At 50.3% G+C, this 19,191-nt stretch overlaps 1 protein-coding gene across 1 annotated transcript; it reads left to right on the forward strand.

Annotated features, from left to right (window-relative positions):
• The first annotated feature begins 2,301 nt into the window (after positions 1-2,301).
• On the forward strand, positions 2,302-18,317 carry PPP1R3F (protein phosphatase 1 regulatory subunit 3F). The gene is made up of 4 exons (XM_058714582.1): positions 2,302-3,404; positions 12,913-12,968; positions 13,410-13,489; positions 16,549-18,317. Exons 1-4 carry the CDS (start codon positions 2,392-2,394, stop codon positions 17,842-17,844), a joined length of 2,445 nt encoding a protein of 814 aa, XP_058570565.1. The 5' UTR covers positions 2,302-2,391; the 3' UTR covers positions 17,845-18,317.
• Positions 18,318-19,191: the final 874 nt, after the last annotated feature.

The raw sequence follows: 19,191 nt of genomic DNA on the forward strand, positions 1-19,191 counted from the left end.
GGCACATCCATGAAAGTCCCCAGAGAAGGGGAGGCCTTTGACAAAGACTTGAAGGAGGTGAGGGATGGAGCCATGTAGACATCTAAGTGACTCCAGAGGAAACAGCCAGCTCAAAGGCCCTGAGGTGGGAGTGTGTGATTTTCTCGACGTCTAGGAAGGTGGTCAGTGTGGTTAGAGTGGTGTGAGCAAGAGGAAGATGGGTTGGAGGTGAGGTCAGAGAGGGGACTTCGGGGTTAGACCATGCAGGACCTTGTAGCTCGTGGTAAGGACTTTGGCTTTTACTCTGAGTAAGGAGGAAGCCACAGGAGGGTTGTGAGTACAGGAGAGACATGAACTGCTTTAGGATTTAACAGGATCTCTGACTGCTGAGTGTAGAACAGACTGTAGGAGTGAAGGTGGAAGCAGAGGCACCAGAGACGAGGAGACTACTGTAATAGTCCAGTGACTGATGATGGTGCTGGCAGTAGAGAGGGTGGATCTGGGAAATATTTTGAATGGAGAGCTGACAGAATTTGTTGAAGGGCAAGAGTCCCGGGGCCAGTCTAGGACACAGATAATACCCTAACAAGAAGTCAGGAAAAAAAAATCCTATCTTGTGTAAGCCCCTATTCTTTTGTGATTGTTTTCCTGTTACTTGCAACTGAACATATTCCTTCCTGATCCATGACCTCACCCTGGACACTGAGACTTGAGAAAGGGAGGTGACTAGGGGGGCAACCTTCTCCTTCCTAGGGATGCTGTAAGTCAGAACCTTGCATACAGTAGGTGTTCAGAAAACCCTCCCAGGATGGAGGGGGAAAGTATGAATGGCTCAGTGGGCAAAAGCTACATTTCAGTTTAAGGGAGGACCTTAAAGGGAGAGAGAAAGGATGAGGAAGCAGAAGGAGCAGTGCTTGTGGAAGAGGGAACAGCAGAGCAGAGATGGGGGACAGAAAGAGGGAAGTGAGGCCACTTTGGGGTGTGGAGTGCGAGACAAGAAAGATGGGACTTTGGTTTGTGATTACATTAGTTGATGTCTGCCAACATGTCCAACAACCAACTCCTGGTGGCATGCAGTCAGGCTCAGTGTTTTGCTGAGCTCAAGTTAGAAAAAGCTCATTTTCCAGAAAAGGTCAACTTCTCATTTGGCCATTCATTCAACAATGGTGCCAAGTCCTGGAGAATGCTGAGGGTGACAATCAAGGACATTCTTGGCTAGTGGCACTGCTCAAACAAAGGTTCCATGGTGGGCAGGGAAGACCCAGTAACTGTGACAGCCGAGTCCGTTTTGCTTTCTTAAACCTCACACTAGGGAGCAGTCTAGGGCATTCATAGCCCTGGGGCAATGAGAAGTCAGGAAGGGCTAAGGAGAAGGTAAATCCAACCACAAGACTCTCCCTAATGGCTGCGTGCATTCTACGGATCCGTGGCCCAAGCACCCTACAGCCCAGACTGTCTACGCACCGTCCCCTCCTCTGGCCTCCTTATTATTGGCTGTTCATCCCCTCCTTCACACAACCTACAACATCCCGGTTGGCTCTGCTCTTTCTCGTCCCGCCTCCGAGTCCTGCGGTCCCGCTACGCTTTCTAGCCTTGGCATTGGTTTATTTCATTCTAGCACCGCCCTTTGAGGGCTTAACTGCCTTCAGTCTGGCTCTCTCATTGGCTATCCGCCATCAATATCTTCCTGGCTCCCGCCTCCATGGTCCACTTCCATTGGGCCTGCCTCTCCAGTCCCGCCTCCGAGGCCGCTCTAACACCGCCCCTTGGTCTCTTTCTAGCCTTTGCATTAGCTAGTTCAGCCCTGGCATCGTCTCCTGAAGGTATAGTGCAAGCTCACAAGACTCCCCATTGGCTCGCTGTAGCTATTATCTTATCGTCATCTCCTTTACGCAACAGGGGCATGGCTCCCCATTGGCTATTTGCAGTTTCTGTCTTCGCGTCCCATCGCCTACGCAACTAAGGGATTTCCTACTTTTCGGGCCTCTCCATTCGCTCCCCATTGCCCCCATCGCCTGTAATCATTCCATTTTCCCCGTCGCCCACATGCCACTCACGCTCCCGCTCTTCCACTACCTCTCCTACTTTTGCTCTTTTCATCCCGGGCCTCGCACCATACCTATTTAGCGTCCCCCTCCATTGCTTCCCCGACCATCCCGCCTCCTGCACCGCCCACTCTCGGGCATTCTCATTGGCTGCGTGCTTCTCCTGCACTTGAGTTACCGCTACGTCATCTGAGCGCGGCTCCCCATTGGCTCTCTGCTATACCTGTCTCCATCTCACCGCCTACGCCCCCCGTGAGCCGTAACCCCCCCGCGCTGGCCTTCCCATTGGCTGCCCGCCCCTCCAGGCCCTGCCCCCGCCGGTCCCGCCACCCGTGCCGTCGGTGCCGCCGCCGCCGCCGCCGCCGATATGGCGCGCCCGGCCCCTGTGGAGCCCCCGCTGCGGCATCCCGCGCCCCCCTCGCCGGCTGCGGGCGAGCCCCGCACCTCAGTTGAGGCAGCGGTGGCCCCGCGGAGAGTGCTGTTCGCCGACGAGGCCCTGGGGCTGCCGCTGGCGCAGCTGCGCCGCTACCGGCCGTGGGGCGGGCCCGGGGCGGGCAAGATGGCGGCGGCGGCCGGGCAAGATGGCGACGGCGGCGGGGCTGACGAGGACGACGATGGCGAGGATGGGGATGAAGGGGAGGAGGAAGAGGAAGCTTGCCCTGAGCCCTCGCCGCTGTGCCCCGTCCCCGCTGGCGGGGGGTTTTACCTGGTGCCCACATTTTCGCTGCCGCCTGCGCCGGGCCGTCTGGAGCGCTTGGGGCGCGTCATGGTGGAGCTGGAGGCGCTGCTGCCGCCTCCTGGAGCGGTCCCCGGGGGTGCCGGGGTGTGGGTGCCTGGGGGACGCCCGCCGGTGCTGCGCGGGTTGGTACGCGTGCTGAACCGCTCCTTCGAGAAGGCGGTGCACGTGCGGGCCTCACACGACGGCTGGGCTTCCTTCTGCGACCATCCAGCGCGCTACGTCCCGCGCAGCCCACCGGGGGCAGGAGCGGGAGGACCAGGAGCAGGAGATCCCATCCTGGATCCCGGCCTGGGCCTGGGCCTGGGCTTGGGCCCTGGCCAGGCGTCCGCCTCCTCGCCCGACGATGGCGGCCGCACTGACCGCTTTGCCTTCCAGCTGCCCTTTGCTGAGGGCGCGGGCGATGGGGCGCGCCTGGACTTCGTGGTGCGCTATGAGACCCCCGAGGGCACTTTCTGGGCCAACAACCACGGCCGCAACTACACAGTCCTGCTCCGGATCGCACCCGCTCCCACACCCACTGATGCTGAAGGGCTGCCCCAGCAGCAGCAGCTGCAGCAGCTGGAGCCACAGCCCGAGTGCCAGGGTCCCGTGGAGGCTGAGGCCAGGCAGCTGAAGAGCTGCATGAAGCCGGTGAGGCGCAGGTAATGTCTGCCAGCGCCACCTCCGCCAACCCAAGGCTGTGTCTGGGATGGAGGATGAGCATCCCGACCCAGGAACCCTGCAGGCCTGCTCTCCAGGACAGGGAGGAGGGTGCAGTCAGTTAGTCAAAGAGTAATAGAGGCCAAACATATGCTAGGCTCTGTTTTAATTACTGGGGTTTCATTCATTCATTTATTGAATTAAACTGTAAAGCCCTGAACAAGACAGACCTCTTCCCTGCCCTCAAGGATCATACAGGCTCCTATTGGAGACGGTTTGAAGAAAAACAGGCCAGCAGATAAGATACATAGGGATAAGATTAGTTGCTGAGAGGAAAGTGAAAAAAGGGGATAGTTTGGAGGGAATAGCTGCTTTAGAGTGTTCAGGGAAGGCCTTTAAGGAGGTGAGTCTTTGATGATCATAAGAAGAGTCATGCACAGATATGGAGTGGAGGGGAGAAAGTTTGTAGAAAAGGGAACAGGGAGAACTTTTCCAAGGAGTTGCCATTTCAACTGAGTCCTGAATGATAAAAGAGGAGTGGTTATGCACACATATGGGAGCAAGGGTGTTCCCAGGCAGAGGGAACAGTGAGTACAAAGGTCCTGAGTGAGAGTGAGCTTGGCATGAATGATGAGCAGTGTGTGGGAGTGGACAGAACTTCAGTGACATGGTAGTGTGGGCCAAGGGCCTTGCCAGTGGGGACAGGGAATCTGATCCCCATTTGACAGAGCAGCAAACCAGGGACCCAGAGGGAGAAACTGGTTGAGGAAGAGATGGCGCCTGGCTTTTCCAATTCCACCACCACTGACCTTGAAGCCTGTGCATCTCTTTACTGTTAAGTTCTAATCTAGTGTAAGGCCTCCTGCAGGATTGAGGGGCTGAGTCCATGCTCTCCCAGGGAGGCAGTGGCTCTGGCAGAGGCAGAACCAGGTGGGCCTGGACTTGAAGCTCTCCTCCTTTGTTTTTGCCTGTGGCCTTTCAGAGCCTGGGAGAAGGAACCAGTTAATCCCAGGAGGCCCTGATAGGAGACTAGGTTTTCTCAATCAAACTAACAGTTCTTTGAGGGTAGCAGCTAGGCCTGATTCTTTGGAGGGGGTCACCTGAGTCTAGCCTGGGGTAAGTAGTCTCTGTGCACCTGTGGGAAGTGCATACATTTCCCTGCTTCTGGGAGGACTGGAAATGGGGATGGGAAAATGCGTTTGGGACCTTGTATATGCTTGATCAGAAGCCTCTGGATGCAGCAAGATGTTTGTGGTCCTGGCAAGGCCTTAGGCTGTGAGTGAGTGGTTCAGAAAGGTCTAGCTTGGGGCTGGTGGGCAGATGTGTCTGGGTATGTGAGCAAGCAGGCAAGCACCCACTTACTGACCTGTGAACTCCATAGTAACCTGAGACTTAGTTTAAAGGGGGCAGGCAGCATGCCTTTCCTTACTGTGTTAAGAGAGTGGATTCTGACATCAGAGTGCTTCGGTTCAAATTGCAGCCCTGCCATCTATTGGCATTGTGAGCTTGGCTAACTCATTTGACTGCACTGTGCCTCAATACCCTCATCTGGAAAACATAATTATAACCCCTACTTCACAGGAGATGAGTAAAAGCCCTTGGAACTGAACGTGGCTCATAGTCGTGCCAGAAAGTGTTAGGTAGTGTTTATATTTGTATTTAGGGAATCACACGTACAGTTCTTTGGATACCCCTCCCAAATGCTCTGCCTGTCACCTGCTGTGTGGCCTTGCCTCAGTTTCTTCATCTGTAAGCCTCAGTTTTCTCATCTGCTAAAGGGGAATGACAGTCACTTTGGTTGGATTGGATGCAGTGAACATGGGCAAGGTACTGAAGTGCGGTGGTAGCTGTGAAAGATAACAGTGGCCAGCATTTACTGATCTCTGCGCTGAGAGCTTCAAGTCTGTTCCCTCCTGAGCCCTGCTGTGCATGCTGTGTGGTATAGGTGCTATGATTATGCACATTTAAGAAAGGAGACTGAGGTAGCTCAGGGAGGTGAGCCAGCTTGCTCAAGTCCACTCAGCTAGTGAGTGACAGGACCAGGGAGGACATGCTGGGGGCATTTTTTTTTCCTACTCTGGAAGATCTGACCAGGTTCAGGGAAAATTCTGCATTTCACTCCCAGTGTTCCCAGCAGGTCATGCTTTCCTTTTAACTGTTCTCTCTGTCCCTGCCTCTGTCTCTGTCTCTCTTTCTCTCTCTGTCTCTCTCTCTCTCTTTGCTTTTTTGAGGCATACCTATACAAGGCATACTGCTCTTAAGTGTAGGGTTCAGTGGATTTTTACGTATGTATGTTCTTGTGTAGAGATCACCCAGATCAAGGTTTCGAGTGGTTCCACTGCCCCAGAATCATCTTCATTTCTGTCATTTCCTAAGTTGTCTTCCCAGGTGGCTGTCATGGGAGCCCTGTCTGTAAGATGCAGCAGTTTGGGTAACAGTTTGGTCATCTTGGAGTGTAAGAGGAAGAGAACAGAGAAATCAAAAGCTCACAGGGCCAAGGTGGGTGGGGAGGGTGTTTTTCTTTTAAAATACATGGGTGGTTTTAAGGAGAAATTGAAGCAGCCCGTTCAGACAATTGTTTTGGTATCTGGCCCCAGGTCTGTGGTTCCTAACATGACTTGTGATATTATTTTAAGTGGGCAGATGGCTTTTGGATAGCTTCTTTATCTTTTGATCTCAGCTCTTGCAAAGGGGAGGTTGCTGCTCATTGCAAGATCAGCGGTAAGATTTTCTTTGTAGGTCGGTGGCTTCCTTGGCGAGTACATTTCAACTTATTATCATTTTAAAAGCCGTGTGCTTCTGGTGACTTGGAGCGCTGTTGAAGAACAGCTGCCCCCTGCGACCCAGCCCTCTTGGGAAATGGTAGCTTGTAGCCAATCTCAGGGGATAGGCTTAACCTGCAGGCGCCCCACAGTAGAGAGCTCCTAGTTCAGAAGTGTTGGCTACAGGCCCACTGTGTGGTGTGCACCAGGCACAGGGCAAGTCTTGGGTAGCCACTGGGATACAGCTCAGAAACTGAAATGGCCCCATTCTCTGGATCGCTGGACCAGGCTTTTGATAACCCTTCGGCTCGGAGATGATCCATCAACAAGCATTTGTTGAGGGCCTACTATGTGCTGGGCACAGTGCTAGGTTCAATCGGGGAAAAAGCTGCAGACTGACGCTAAGATGTCAAAGGGTTTAATGGTAGAACTGGGTGGGAGAGGCAGGTACCGAGGGCTTGTATGAGTCTTGGTGGAGCCGCTGCTCTGTGTTGGGCATTTTGCCGAGGGTTTGCATGCACAGTCCTCATCTAATCCTTTCAAAACATTCCCTGGGAGAGAGACTGTTTTTACCCCTCTTTCCTGGATGAGCAAACTGAGGCTCCCAGAGTCCAGAGTCCTAGGGCTGGGTCAGGAGGAGTCCTCCTGGTCTGCCTTGGCTTAGCACCCTTAGGGGTGTCCTATTCCTCTTAAAAATAAAGACCAAGAAAGCTTTAGTATGACCTTCAAGAACCCCCTGCCCTGTCCTGCAGTCTGGCCCACACCGCTACTAGTCTCACACTGTCCTCTGCCTTCTGAGGTCCTGTCACTGCGCTCTTAACAAGGTACCTTACCCCTTCCTGCCTCAGGGCCTTTGCCCTTGCCGTTTCCATCACTAGGAATGTTGGTCCTGTGCTCCTTGTAGTCTCCTCATTTTGATCCTTCAGTTCTAAGAGTACTTCCTCTGGGAAGCCTGTCCATCCCAACATCTTCAGGCCCCAAAGTTGTTATAGCACAGACAGCCAAATAGGCAAGTCCAGCTGGAGAATGTCAGTCACATGGCAGAACAGCTGTATGTTGCCACCAATTTAGGATCATTTCCTACCCTGCCTGGCAGTCCTATTATATTTTTCTGATCCACTCTTGTCTCCACCTTGATGTGACTCAAATGTTCTTTACCTTCAGAATTTACTTCCTGCTTCAAGAAACAGAATGAGGTCATAAGAATGGAACTCCCCACAACTTGCAGCCCCCAAAGCCTGTGCAGACTAAGTTCCCTCCCTTGTGTTACAGGGGAGGAGGGTACCATTTTCCTCCCCTCAGGCCAGTTCCCCAACTTGTGCCCTGGCTTCTGTTTTCTGCCACTTGCTCCAGAACCTGACCCTTTCCCGGCAGCTTTTCACCGCCCTCCTCACTGATCCTCTATTTCAGCCTTTGTACATGCCAGTGTGTCTACTGTCTTAAAAACTTGTCCTTTGACCCCACCCCTGACCCTGCTACTTCCGGCCAGCACCTAATCACCTCCCTCCCCTCCTCTAAAGAGTTGCCTACGCTCTCCTCCATTTGCTTCAGCCCCCCACATCTACCAGATTCCATAGGTGGTTTTTGGCTTTCTTCTTGAAGTGGTTGAGCACTCCTACTTAAAACACTGTCTTCCTTTGCCTTGGGACCACGCTCTGCTGCTTTTCCTCTTAACTTTCTGGCCCTTCTCCTTGCTCTTTCCTTCAGCCTCACATAGCCAAACTCCATGTCTCCACTTGGCTGACGTCCCAAAGGTGCCTCCCTTGTTTGAGACTGAATCCATCACCTCCCCAGTGGTGTTCCTGAGTGGCCTCTCCCCTACCCATCCCTTGCTTATCTTCCTTCTACACATCCTAAGCCCATCCTGACCCTGGAGTTTAGGCCAGGGCCCTTTGTTCTAGGGCATTCTTCCTTTCCTGAAGGCACTGACCTCAGTTTGTAGTTAGACCTTCATTAGGGGATTACTGGACGGCCCTCTCTGCCCTCTTAGACTGTAAGCTCCGTGAGGGGTAGGGACATGGTCTGCTTTTGTTCACCACTGTATTCCTGCAGGGCCTGCCACAGTGCTTGGCACTTAAAGGTGCTCAATAAATGTTTGTTGAAAGAATGAGTGTGAGTTATTTTTTTAAATGTCTTCCTCTACATGAAATTGTAAGCTTCCTAGTTGAGTGTGCTCACCATTGTGTCTTCAGGGTCTGTCACTGGGCTGATGTGCAGTGAGACCTCAAATGATTTTTAGGTCCCCTGTTGCTGAATGGATGGGGACCCAACTTGCTATCTGAGTTTGTAGTCTTAGGGGAAACCAGAACAATTACAGTTGAAACAGGACAGGCCAAAGGCCATCTTAGTTGTTTGGAAAGTGAGGGTTTAGTGAGAAAGTGATCATCTTTGACTCCACAGGAAATTGGTAGGCCATCATGGTTAAGGAAGTGGACTGAGGCCACACACTATAGAAGTGGAGGAGCCGGGATCTGAGCTAGGGCGGTCCCGCTCTAGTTCTCCAGTTCTTAACTGCTGTACCAGGCCGGGTGGTGCGTCTTACCAGCCGGGCATTGCTGGGCAAGTTGCTTTCCTTTTCAGAGCCTCAGTTTCCCTTGGTGGAAATTTGGAGGGGATTACTGTTTGTTAGCACTTCATAGTCAATTTCCCACTATTTTCTTAATCCACCCAGCAGCCCTCTGAGGTAGGTATTACCATTATACCTTCTTCGCAGATGAGGAAACTGAGGCATAGAGAGGTTATATAACTTGCTCCAGGTCACACAGCTGGTAGGTGGCAGAGCTGAGGCTATTCAAAATTACATGTCCTGACTCCTTACTGAGATGGGAAATCCATTTCCTGGGTTCCAACAAATATTAAAAGAAGAAGAACTAGCATAGGAAATAATCAGTGTGCATCACAACATGTAGTGAAGGTAAGTGTTTCATTCAAAGAACAACTGTTTTTCAGTTCTGTGTAAGTATGTATATTCACACATGTATGGGTGTTGCTGGGTTACGATGTAAAATGTATATCTTACTGTGGGTCATGGCCAAATGAATAAAGTCATTGCTGTAAAAGAAGCTCATAGCACAGATAAACAGCTCTCCCTCCACCCTGCTGGATGGGCTGTTAAGTCCCAGGGTTGACACCAGCACACAGTGTGGCTGGGGAAGGCAGAGCGGTGCCCCACATAATATGGTGGCTTTCACAGCCGCTTCAAACCCTGTTCTTTTCAGAAAGCAGATGGCTTGGAACCGGAATTCCAAGTATCGGAGGGCAGGTTTCTGAAGCCACCCGACCCCTGGAGAGTCAGCGTTCTCTTCTAGTTGACTGCATGGGAGCTGGGGTCTGCTGACTTTCCCTCTGGGTGTCAGCTCATGACCCACTTTGGGCTGGCCAAGTTCTTTGAAAACAGCGTTGGGGTGCTCACGGAGGACTCGGGGCGGTGCTGGCAGAGATGTGACTGCTCATTGAAAGTCTGCTTTGCTCCTCTCCTTTGGGGGTTGTCAGCCCTCTCTTACTCTCTGCCTCTGGCAATGCACTTTTTTTTTGGTTGTGTCTCTGTTGGCCCAGGCTGGGGCCAACGGCACCTCTTTCTGAAATCTCACCTTCTGGTCTCCCCGGGTGCCATCTGAGGTGAGTGGTCACTGAGTTTCCTGACTGCAGGAGGAATTTTCACCCCCAGGAGACTGGCATGCAGGCCCGGCGTGGCCCCTTCTAGGCTGTGCTGTATTGACTAGTTCTCGAGAACACCCAAAGGATGCATCCCAAGGGGTTCCCAGGCCTTTGCCCGGCCCGCTACTGCCCACTGCCCTTGAGCAGATACCACGTGGCATTTGTGGGGCTAGTGCCAAAAGAGCAGGTTTCCTTCTCGAAAATTAGCAAGCACCCTGGAGGTACAGTTTTGTTCTTAATCTCCTCCCTCCCCATTTTTCTGAGAAGCCCTCTTCTCTGTTACTGATCAATGAGTCAGTATACACTTGTACTCCATTTCTCTTACTATCCTCCTTTTGATTAAAGTCATAGCTGCCCCTGAATGTTTACTGTGAAAGACAGTTCAAAGATATTTAGTTTCTTTTTTTTTTTTTTTTTTTGTTTCAGCCCACAGTTTCAAACACTGTCTTTAAAATGGAGCCCTCTTTGGATTGTTATCAGCGTGGTGTGTAGTTAGTGGGTGTAGAGACACGGTTCCTTGAGCCTCAGTTTCTGCATTTGTAAAAAGGGAAGGGTGTTGCTTTGAAGGATAGATGTGACGGTTTTCAAATGACTTGGTGTATCAATGAAAAGGGCCCACGTTGGAGGAGATGAACAATAAAAGCTTGTGCCTTCTGCTTTCATGTCTCTGACTTCAGAGGTAGGGAGAGTGACCTATGTACTTCTGCTGACTTTGTGCATCTTGGGATCGGCTGAATTGCTTGACCTGATTTTTGGATGTTCCCCCTCTTCTCACGCTCCTCAGCTGCGGAAGAGATGCTCTGGGGGCTGAGGGATTTGTTTTGTATTTGTTTTTCTTCTCTCTCTTCTCCCTTCAACTGAACTGTGGAGCTCTTTCTTTTCCTCCTGCTTTTCTCTCTCACATACATCTAGGACCCCGGAGTGGTATTTAGAAGCCTGGTTGCTGTGCATGTCAGCACTGGGCCAGATGACAGGGGACAGCTTGCCTGGTCCTGCCCCTGGGAGGGAGAGCTGCCCCTCTGTGTGTCTGTGGGTCTTCTTGAAGAGGCTTGCTTTAGAAGATCCTAGGAAGATGACATTTTATCTAATGGAGGACTATGCCAGCAAGTCAGTAGAAATTGTGTTAGGCCACAAGTCCAAAGACGTGAATTTTAAACTTACCGGGGGGACTGGTGTAGGACCAAGCTGGTTTGTTCCAAATCCCCCCCTTTTTTTTTTATCTGTGATGCTCAGGCGTTAGTGGCTGGGCTTCCAGAGTCACTCGCTCCAGGGCCTTGTAATATTCAGATTCAAATGCTTTTGGTGGGATGCATGAGCCATAGTCCATGGAGAAAGACAGATGGTTCCTTCTGGAGCTTCCAGACTCTAGATCCATGTACCTGGTTCAGATTTCCTCCCTGAGGCATCTTTCAGCCACTTCTGTGTCTGGTGGTCTCCTAGCCACATGTCCCAAGATGGCAGGGAAACTGGGAATGAATATATGGGCAAAAAACAGGTTCAAAGAAAAGCCTGAATGAAAGAAGAGGGAGAGATCTTGTCTATTATTGCTACCCCCATCTACTTCTGGAAAGGATCAGAGATGGGGTTGAGGTAAGACCCCAGTTTCCCTTGTCCAGGAAGTACCAGTTGGTTGATCAAGAGCACAGATTTAGACATAGGAGCTGGAAGGCTTAGGTTTCAATCCTCGCGGCATGACCTTGAGCCGTTTACTTGGCTTTCTGCTTCATCATCTGTGAGGTGAAGATAATACTGCCTACTTCAGAGGATTAAAAGTACCTACCTCAGGATTGCTGTGAGGATTAAATTAACATATGTGAAGCACACAGAACAGTGCCTCACATCATAGTAAGTATTATATTCAGGTCAGTTAGTGGTACTTGGTTTTTGTGAGGTCACTGATTGTTTTCAAAAAGTTGCAACCATCTGCAGAAATGTCAACATCATCATATTACCTCTTAGAAGAAAAAGGTCGGAGCCATTGCCTCAGCTCCTCTCCGTCCCTGCACATGTTTTTGTTAATGCTTCCCTCTCATTTGCCTTAATGTATAAACATTTGATACTCATTTCTGAGAATGAGAACAGTGATTTCTCTGTGATCCCTGTAACCCACCCCCACCCCCCTGGCAGAGGCTGGCTGAAATACACTTAGCTTATGCCACTTAGACCTCGGGCCTGACTTGCCTGGTGGAGGAGGACCAACACTAGTAGATATCTATAGTTGATCCACCCCTGCTCTGTGCCAGGCCCTGGTGTCTGGCTTGATGTCTTCATTTCTCTTGACTGCACTGTGCCTGGTGTGCACATCCTGGCTCTCCTGTGCTCTGTTTTAAGGTGAGGAGGTTGAGGCTCTGAGAGGTTAAGTGGCCTGTGAGGCTGACATGGTGATGGGTGGAGGGTTGGTGGAGGGACCCGGGCCTTTGTGAGCCTGGGTTACTTCCTTTTTCTGCTGGCCTCCATCCTGTTCTCCAGTTGCTTCCTTTCTCCCCTCTGCTGCTTTCCGAGTCCTACAGTCTTCACCTGCCCTTTCTTGGAAAAAGTGGGTTCCTTTACAACTGGGAATATACCCTACAGAAACGATCCAACATGTTCATAAAGCTATGCCCAACAATGTCTGCTGTAGCCTGCTTTGTGAGCAAAACGAAGGAAACAAGTTAGTTGCTCAGTAGGATGGGAATGGGTACATACATTATGGTTAGCCTATATGATGGTAAACAGCCATTGCAAATGTTTGCAAAAGCGTATTAGTGATGCTTCTTACTGCTAAATGGACAAAGCCAGCTGTGAAATTATGTCTGCAGAATCTAAGGGATTTTGTCGACTCTGCAATGAAATTTTCCAAAATGGTAATCGCAGTTGCCTTTGGCTGATGTGTGACTCTTTCCCTGCTTCTTTCTGCTTTCCTGTGTTTCATAAAACTTCTAGAGTGAGCACGTAGGGCTTTTCTAATCAGGGGATAAAAAGAGGTGGCAGAAGGGAAAACAGCCACTGTCACGTGAGGGTGGGCCACCACAGAGGCTCAGAAGGTGCCAGTGGGTGGCAGGACTGGCCTCTGGGGATATCAGATCCATGCATTCTCCCTTTTGTCCCACAGGCCTAATGAGGAAGAGCTGAGGATGAAGAACACCGATGATAAACCCCCTGCTGTGGGTAAGCAATTGGCAGGCTGTGGGGGTTTTAGCCATTTCTTTCTTTTTGAAACATTTTTAAATGTTTACTTTTTGAGAGAGAGAGAGAGTATGAGCGGGGGAGGGCCAGAGAGAGAGGGAGACACAGAATCCGAAGCAGGCTCCAGGCTCTGAGCTGTCAGCACAGAGTCTGCCATGGGGCTCGAACCCACGGACCATGAAATCGTGACCTGAGCCAAAATCGGAGGCTCAAGCGACTGAGCCACCCAGGCGCCCCTACCATTTCTTTCTTTCTCCCTGTTTTCTTTCTTACAAATTAAGAGGTGCTCTCTGCCTTAGACTAGCACAGAAAGCTTCAGAGGCAAAACTGCCAAGTGGCCAAAAGACCAGATTTACTTAACTAAACCGGGCCTGCTCGGACACCTGCCTCACCCCAATGCTGCCCTTCTCTTATCTCCAACAGAACGCCCTAATGTCCAGGAGTCACTGGGTCCCCTGGTGGCCCCCACCCCTCTCCGTCCATGGCCTCAGATGACACTTCAGGTAAGTAGGCCCTGGCAGCCTGTGGATGGACAGCCCAATGGGAGACTGGGTGGTGGGGACTGATTTGCTCTAGGTCTATCCTAGGTCGGAGGGAGTCCCCCCTTGCAAATCAGAACCTGATGGCGGAGGAGTAGGGTGCAGTTATTCACTTGAACTTATAGAAATGTCATTTGTTAATTTAGCAAATATTTATTGACTGCTTGCTCTGTGCCAAGCAGTTATGGATGCTGGGAATATGGTAGTGACCAAAAACTCTGTCTTCATGGGGCTTACTAGCATTTTAGTGGAGTGAGACATGACAAAACAAAATGATAGTTAAAATATATGGCATTTTATTTTATTTTATTTTTTAGAAGGTTAAAAATTCTTTTAGAGAGCAAGAATGGAGGAGAGGGGCAGAGGGAGACAGGCAGAGAGAGAGAGAGAGAGAGAGAGAATCTTAAGCAGGCTCCATGCTCAGCACAGAGCCCGATGGGGGGGCCAATCCCATGACCCTGGGATCATGACCTGAACCAAAATCAAGAGTCAGATGCTCAACCCACTGAGCCACCCAGGTGCCCCAAAATGTAGGGTATTTTAGATGATGATGAGTGCTAAGGAAAAAAAAAATAAGGGATGGGGAGTGTGTGTGTGTGTGTGTGTGTGTGTGTGTGTGTGTGTGTGGTATGTGCACGGGTGAGACATAGCCACACACACACGGGTGGAGGGAAGTTTTGTGAGTTTAGATCCAGTGGCCAGGGGAGTCCTTAGTGGTGAGATTTGAGCAAAGATCTGGAGAAGGTGAGAGTGAGCCATGTAGATAACTAGGGGAAAAACGTCCCGGGCAGGTGCAGGGTCCCCTGGCAGGGCCATGACGAATGTGTGTGAGGAATAGCAAGGAGCAGTGGCCAGGAGGGGGGAGCAGCAGGGGGTGAGGTCAGACAGGGGGTGGGGGACAGATTGTGTAGGGTGTCATGGGCCATGGAGAGAGCTCTGACTTTTACTCTGAGTGATGGAAGAGCCACAAAAGGTCGTGAGCAGAGGAGGGCCATGATCTAACAGGATTTAACAGGCTCCCTCTGGCTGCTGTGAGGGAAATAGGCTGTAAGGGTGAGGGCAGGAGCAGGGGGACGGTGAGGGGGAGGCTACTGCAGTGATCCAGGCAAGCGGTGCGGTGCTGGCAGGGATATATAGAGAGAGATTCTGGAGATGTATGTTACTGTGTATGTGTATGTGTGTTTTAACTTTTTAGTACAAAGATTTTCAAACATACAGAGAAGTAAAGAGACTAGTATAATGAACTCACATACATTCATCACCCAGGTTCAACAAATTTCAGCACTTGTCCATTCCTACTTTTTCCTTACTCCCTCTCCCCCATTTCCTATGGAATTATTTTGGAAAAAAATCCAGGCATTATCTTAACCATAAAGACTTCAGTTTGTATCTCAGAAAATTAAGCACTCATAAAAAAACCACATACACTTGATGCAACATCATGCCTCAGGAAATTAACAGTCAATCTTTAGTATCATGAAATATTTGATCAGTGTTCAGATTTCCTTATCTCATAGGCATTGTGAGACCCAAACCAGGTCAACACATTGCATTTAGTTGATGAGTCTTTTTAGATTTTTAAATCTCCCCCACTTTTTCTGGCAATTTGTTTGTTGAAGAAACCTTGTTTGTCCTTTAGAGTTTCCCACAGTCTGGTTTTGGCTGATTGTATTCATGTGGAAACACCTTTCTTACTCTATTAATATATTAATTCCATTTAATTGGTATGCTCTATTAAATTGAATTAATTTATTTAACTATCAATTTTGTTCAATTGATTTATTAAATATAATCTATTATTATTAAACTAATTTAACTAGAATGGGGCTCTATTGAATTCTCTTATTCCCATTTCATTTATTAACTGGAATTCCTCTCTAAAAAAAAACTTTCTCGTATCAGTCATTTGGCTACCTTGAGGGTATATAGTTTATATTGAAAAAGCTGTATAAATACTTAATTTTTTCCCTTTTGTTTACCAGTTTTCAGAAGTAATGAACTTCTCCAAGGGTGACCAATTAAAGGATTTTTGGTTTTGGGGTATTATTAACTCATGAATTTTAAACATATTTAATAAGTTTCAATCCATTGCATTTATTTGTTTTGATGCTTGAATTGAACTATCTCTGGTCAGTGTGAACTTACTTACATTGGTTCCAGATTCCTTGTGAACCCACTCCCCATCCTTCTTTGAATACTTCCTTACATGGTGGAATGACAGTATGGCCTAGACTCATCTTGGGCTTTCCCTGCCTCACACCTGGAAGCAGCCATTTATTTAAAAAAGCTCTGGTTCCTTTTAGTGGAGAATGGTATTTAGAAATCAAGATCTGGGTGCTAGATGTTTTTGTTGCTGCTAGATTGGTCATTGTTGCTAGGCCTTGTCAAAATAAATTTGTTTTAATTGTTTTTTTAACATTTATTCAGTTTTGAGAGACAGAAAGAAAGCACAAGCAGGGGAGGGGCGGGGGGGGGGGCAGAGCATGAGTGGGGGGAGGGGCAAAGAGAGAGGGAGACATAGAATCCGAAGCGGGCTCCAGGCTCTGAGCTGTCAGCACAGAGCCCGACGTGGGGCTCAAACCCACGAACCGCAAGATCATGACCTGAGCCGAAGTCGGACACTTAACCGACTGAGCCACCCAGGTGCCCCAAAATAAATTTGCTTTAAAAGAGAAAACACATGAACACATGTGGATATTCTAGATATGTTTTGGACACCAATCAACAATATTTACTGACAGCCATTCACCAAACATTGGTGCTCACAGAATTCCTTAGCTTTATGATCTGCAAGAAGCCCCCTTTTCCTACATCTGATTGTGTTATTTTAATACAGATGACATAGTCTTTCGAGTTTGGAGAATTATAGAGGGCTCCTTAAGGAGTGTTTATTTGGAAACACCTGTGGGGCTGGGTGTGGGCTGTCACCAGCTCTCACTGTCTCTGCTTGTCCCAACCCCTCCTCTACTTCTTTCCTTTCCCTTTCTCTCCCCTCCTGCCCTGCCCCCTCCCAATGGCTCTAGGTTCCTGAAGTTACAGTGACTGGCAAACCCCCAGAGGAAGGTGACGTTCCTAGAAGCAATCCACCCTTGGCTTTCACAGAGGTCCCCCAGGCACCAGTCATCAGGATTCTCCCCTCTTCCTCTCACTCTGGCCTGGGTGGTTTCCCCAGGGACCAGGCCTCAGGGCCCGATGCAAGTGAGGGGGCAGCTGGGCCTCTCCTGGAACCCAGCCAGCAACAGGTGGAGGCCACATGGGAAGTATCGAGTGAGAATGGAGGGGGCCGAAAGGACTCCGTCGTGGGGGCCATTATGGATGAACCCCCTGGGGGTCTGGAGGTCGTGAGTGGGTTGGAGGAGCTGCTTGGCGAGGACACCATTGACCAAGAGCTGGAGCAGCTCTACCTGTCTCACCTGAGCCGCCTGCGGGCTGCTGTGGCTGCAGGTGGGATAGGAGGTGGTGGGGAGGGCCCCACAGATGGGGGGGTGTCCCCCAGCCATCCCCTGGGCATACTCACGGACCGCGACCTGATCTTGAAGTGGCCTGGCCCTGAGCGGGCTCTGAACAGTGCCCTGGCTGAGGAGATCACACTGCACTATGCCCGGCTGGGGCGTGGTGTGGAGCTTATCAAGGACACTGAGGATCCTGATGAGGAGGGGGAGGGCGAAGAGGGGCTTTCCATTATACCCTCCAGTCCAGAAGGGGATACCCCCAAGGAATCACCTCCGGAAATCCTCTCTGGGGCCCATTCTGTGGTAGCCACTATGGGAGATGTGTGGCTCCCGTGGGCAGAGGGCTCGGGATGTGACAGCACCATGGTTCTGGGTACAGAGGGTCAGTTCGCTGGGGCTCCAGAAAAGGGGTTGGGCAAGGACACTGGTTCTTTGCACATGAATAAGGTGACAGCTGGGGTGACTAGGTCCCTGGGTGGGAAAGAAGGCCGCAAGGAGTTTACCACTGAGTGGGCAGACAGCCTCGTTCCTATATCTCGCAAGGAACCAGCTGCCCCAGCCCTATGGAGGCAAGGTCTCACCAACCTTAGTCCCTCAGGGGCTGAAGTCTGCCCTTCCAGTTTGGCCAGGCCCCACGTGAGCTCCCAGGATGAAAAGGGTTCAGGCCCAAGCCTTGAGCCCCTAAAGAGGTCACCCACCTTAGCAACTCATGCAGAATGTGTGTGTGTATTGCCTCCCCAGCTCCGGGGGCCCTTGACCCAGACTCTGGGGGTCCTGGCTGGGTTGGTAGTTGTCCCTGTGGCTCTGAACAGTGGTATGTCCCTGCTGGTGCTTGCACTGTGCCTCTCTCTGGCCTGGTTCTCGTAGGAGCTGCTTGTGGGGAGCAGCAGTAGCAGGCATTCCCCTCTCTGGGATCTGGGGAGAGGCAGTCCCTGCACCACCCCCAGGGGCTTCAGATGGTACATGTGGCCTATATAGTGAGGGGTCTTTTGCTTCTGAGGATGCCCTACTGAAGAGAGACCTTCCTGTCCCTGAGGTCTTGTTGGCACAGGGCTCCCTGTGGTGACACTAGTGGAGGGGAACAGGGCAAGGTGGATGGTGTGAGATAACTTTCAGAAAGGAACTGGGCATGTCCTCCCTTCCCCCCCCCCAAGCCTGTATTTATTTTTGTATAATTCTCTGGATGAGGGAGAGTGGTCGTGAGCTGGTCTTGGGGCACAATTACCCAGAGATATATTTATTAACAGCCAACCTGTGCAACCTGCTGGAGCTTTATTTTTAATTTAATTTATATAGAGTACCTATTATTATATGCCACAATAGAGCTCTATGAGAAATGATGTGTCTTTCTGTGCCGTGTTCTCCTGTTTGGGCCTGAGCGTGTGGGGTGGTCGTGTTCTGTGGGAGGATGAGGGTGGGGAGGGGGGCATGAGACATGGTCATGCCTGCTGCTGCTGCTTCAGTGTATCCTTGAGGATCTGTGTCACCTCACCTCATGGGCCTACTCCGTGTGGTCCAGTGGTCTTGTGGGGGAGGCAGGTCCTTTGGTCTTTTCCATATTCTGCCAGGGAGGGAGGAAGAGTGGTTGCCACATGAGGGTTTGGTGTCAAACACGTAGCTGTGGTCCACCATTGATGTGGGGATACCAGTTTTGAATCAGCCACAGTTTTGAGGTTACCGGGAGAAAAAACAGCCTTTGACACCAGGAGGGAGACCCCTCTCCCCACTCCACCCCCCAAGATTGGGAAGGTCTCAGAAATGTGCTGTGAAGAATTCATACTGGAGTTGCTGTCCACAGACATTGCATTTCTAACTTGAAACAGGAAACTCAGAAGCTTTGACAGAAAAGGTAGATATATTTACTGCATGCAAATAAAAATCTCTACATAGCAAAATAAAACCATATATTTATTTACCTCCCCTCATAGCAAAATTTTATACCAGCTTTCTTCAGTTCTCTTCCAGGGCCCTGGTGCTTTTCTGAAACAGCTCCGATCAGATTGCTTGTCTGACCACATCAGCAGAAGTGCTGAAGTCACTGGTGATATTCACATTGATATATCAATGGCCACATCCTAGACTTCATCTTACTTGACCTATTGGCAGCATTTAACACAGTTGGTCATCCCCTCAACCTTGAAAGCCTTCTTTACTTGGTTTCCAGGACAGCATATTTGCCTAGTTTTCCTCTTTCCTCATCGGCCACTCTTCTAG

The sequence above is a fragment of the Neofelis nebulosa genome, chromosome X, assembly GCF_028018385.1.
Source record: "Neofelis nebulosa isolate mNeoNeb1 chromosome X, mNeoNeb1.pri, whole genome shotgun sequence".
NCBI classification, from domain to species: Eukaryota; Metazoa; Chordata; class Mammalia; order Carnivora; family Felidae; genus Neofelis; species Neofelis nebulosa.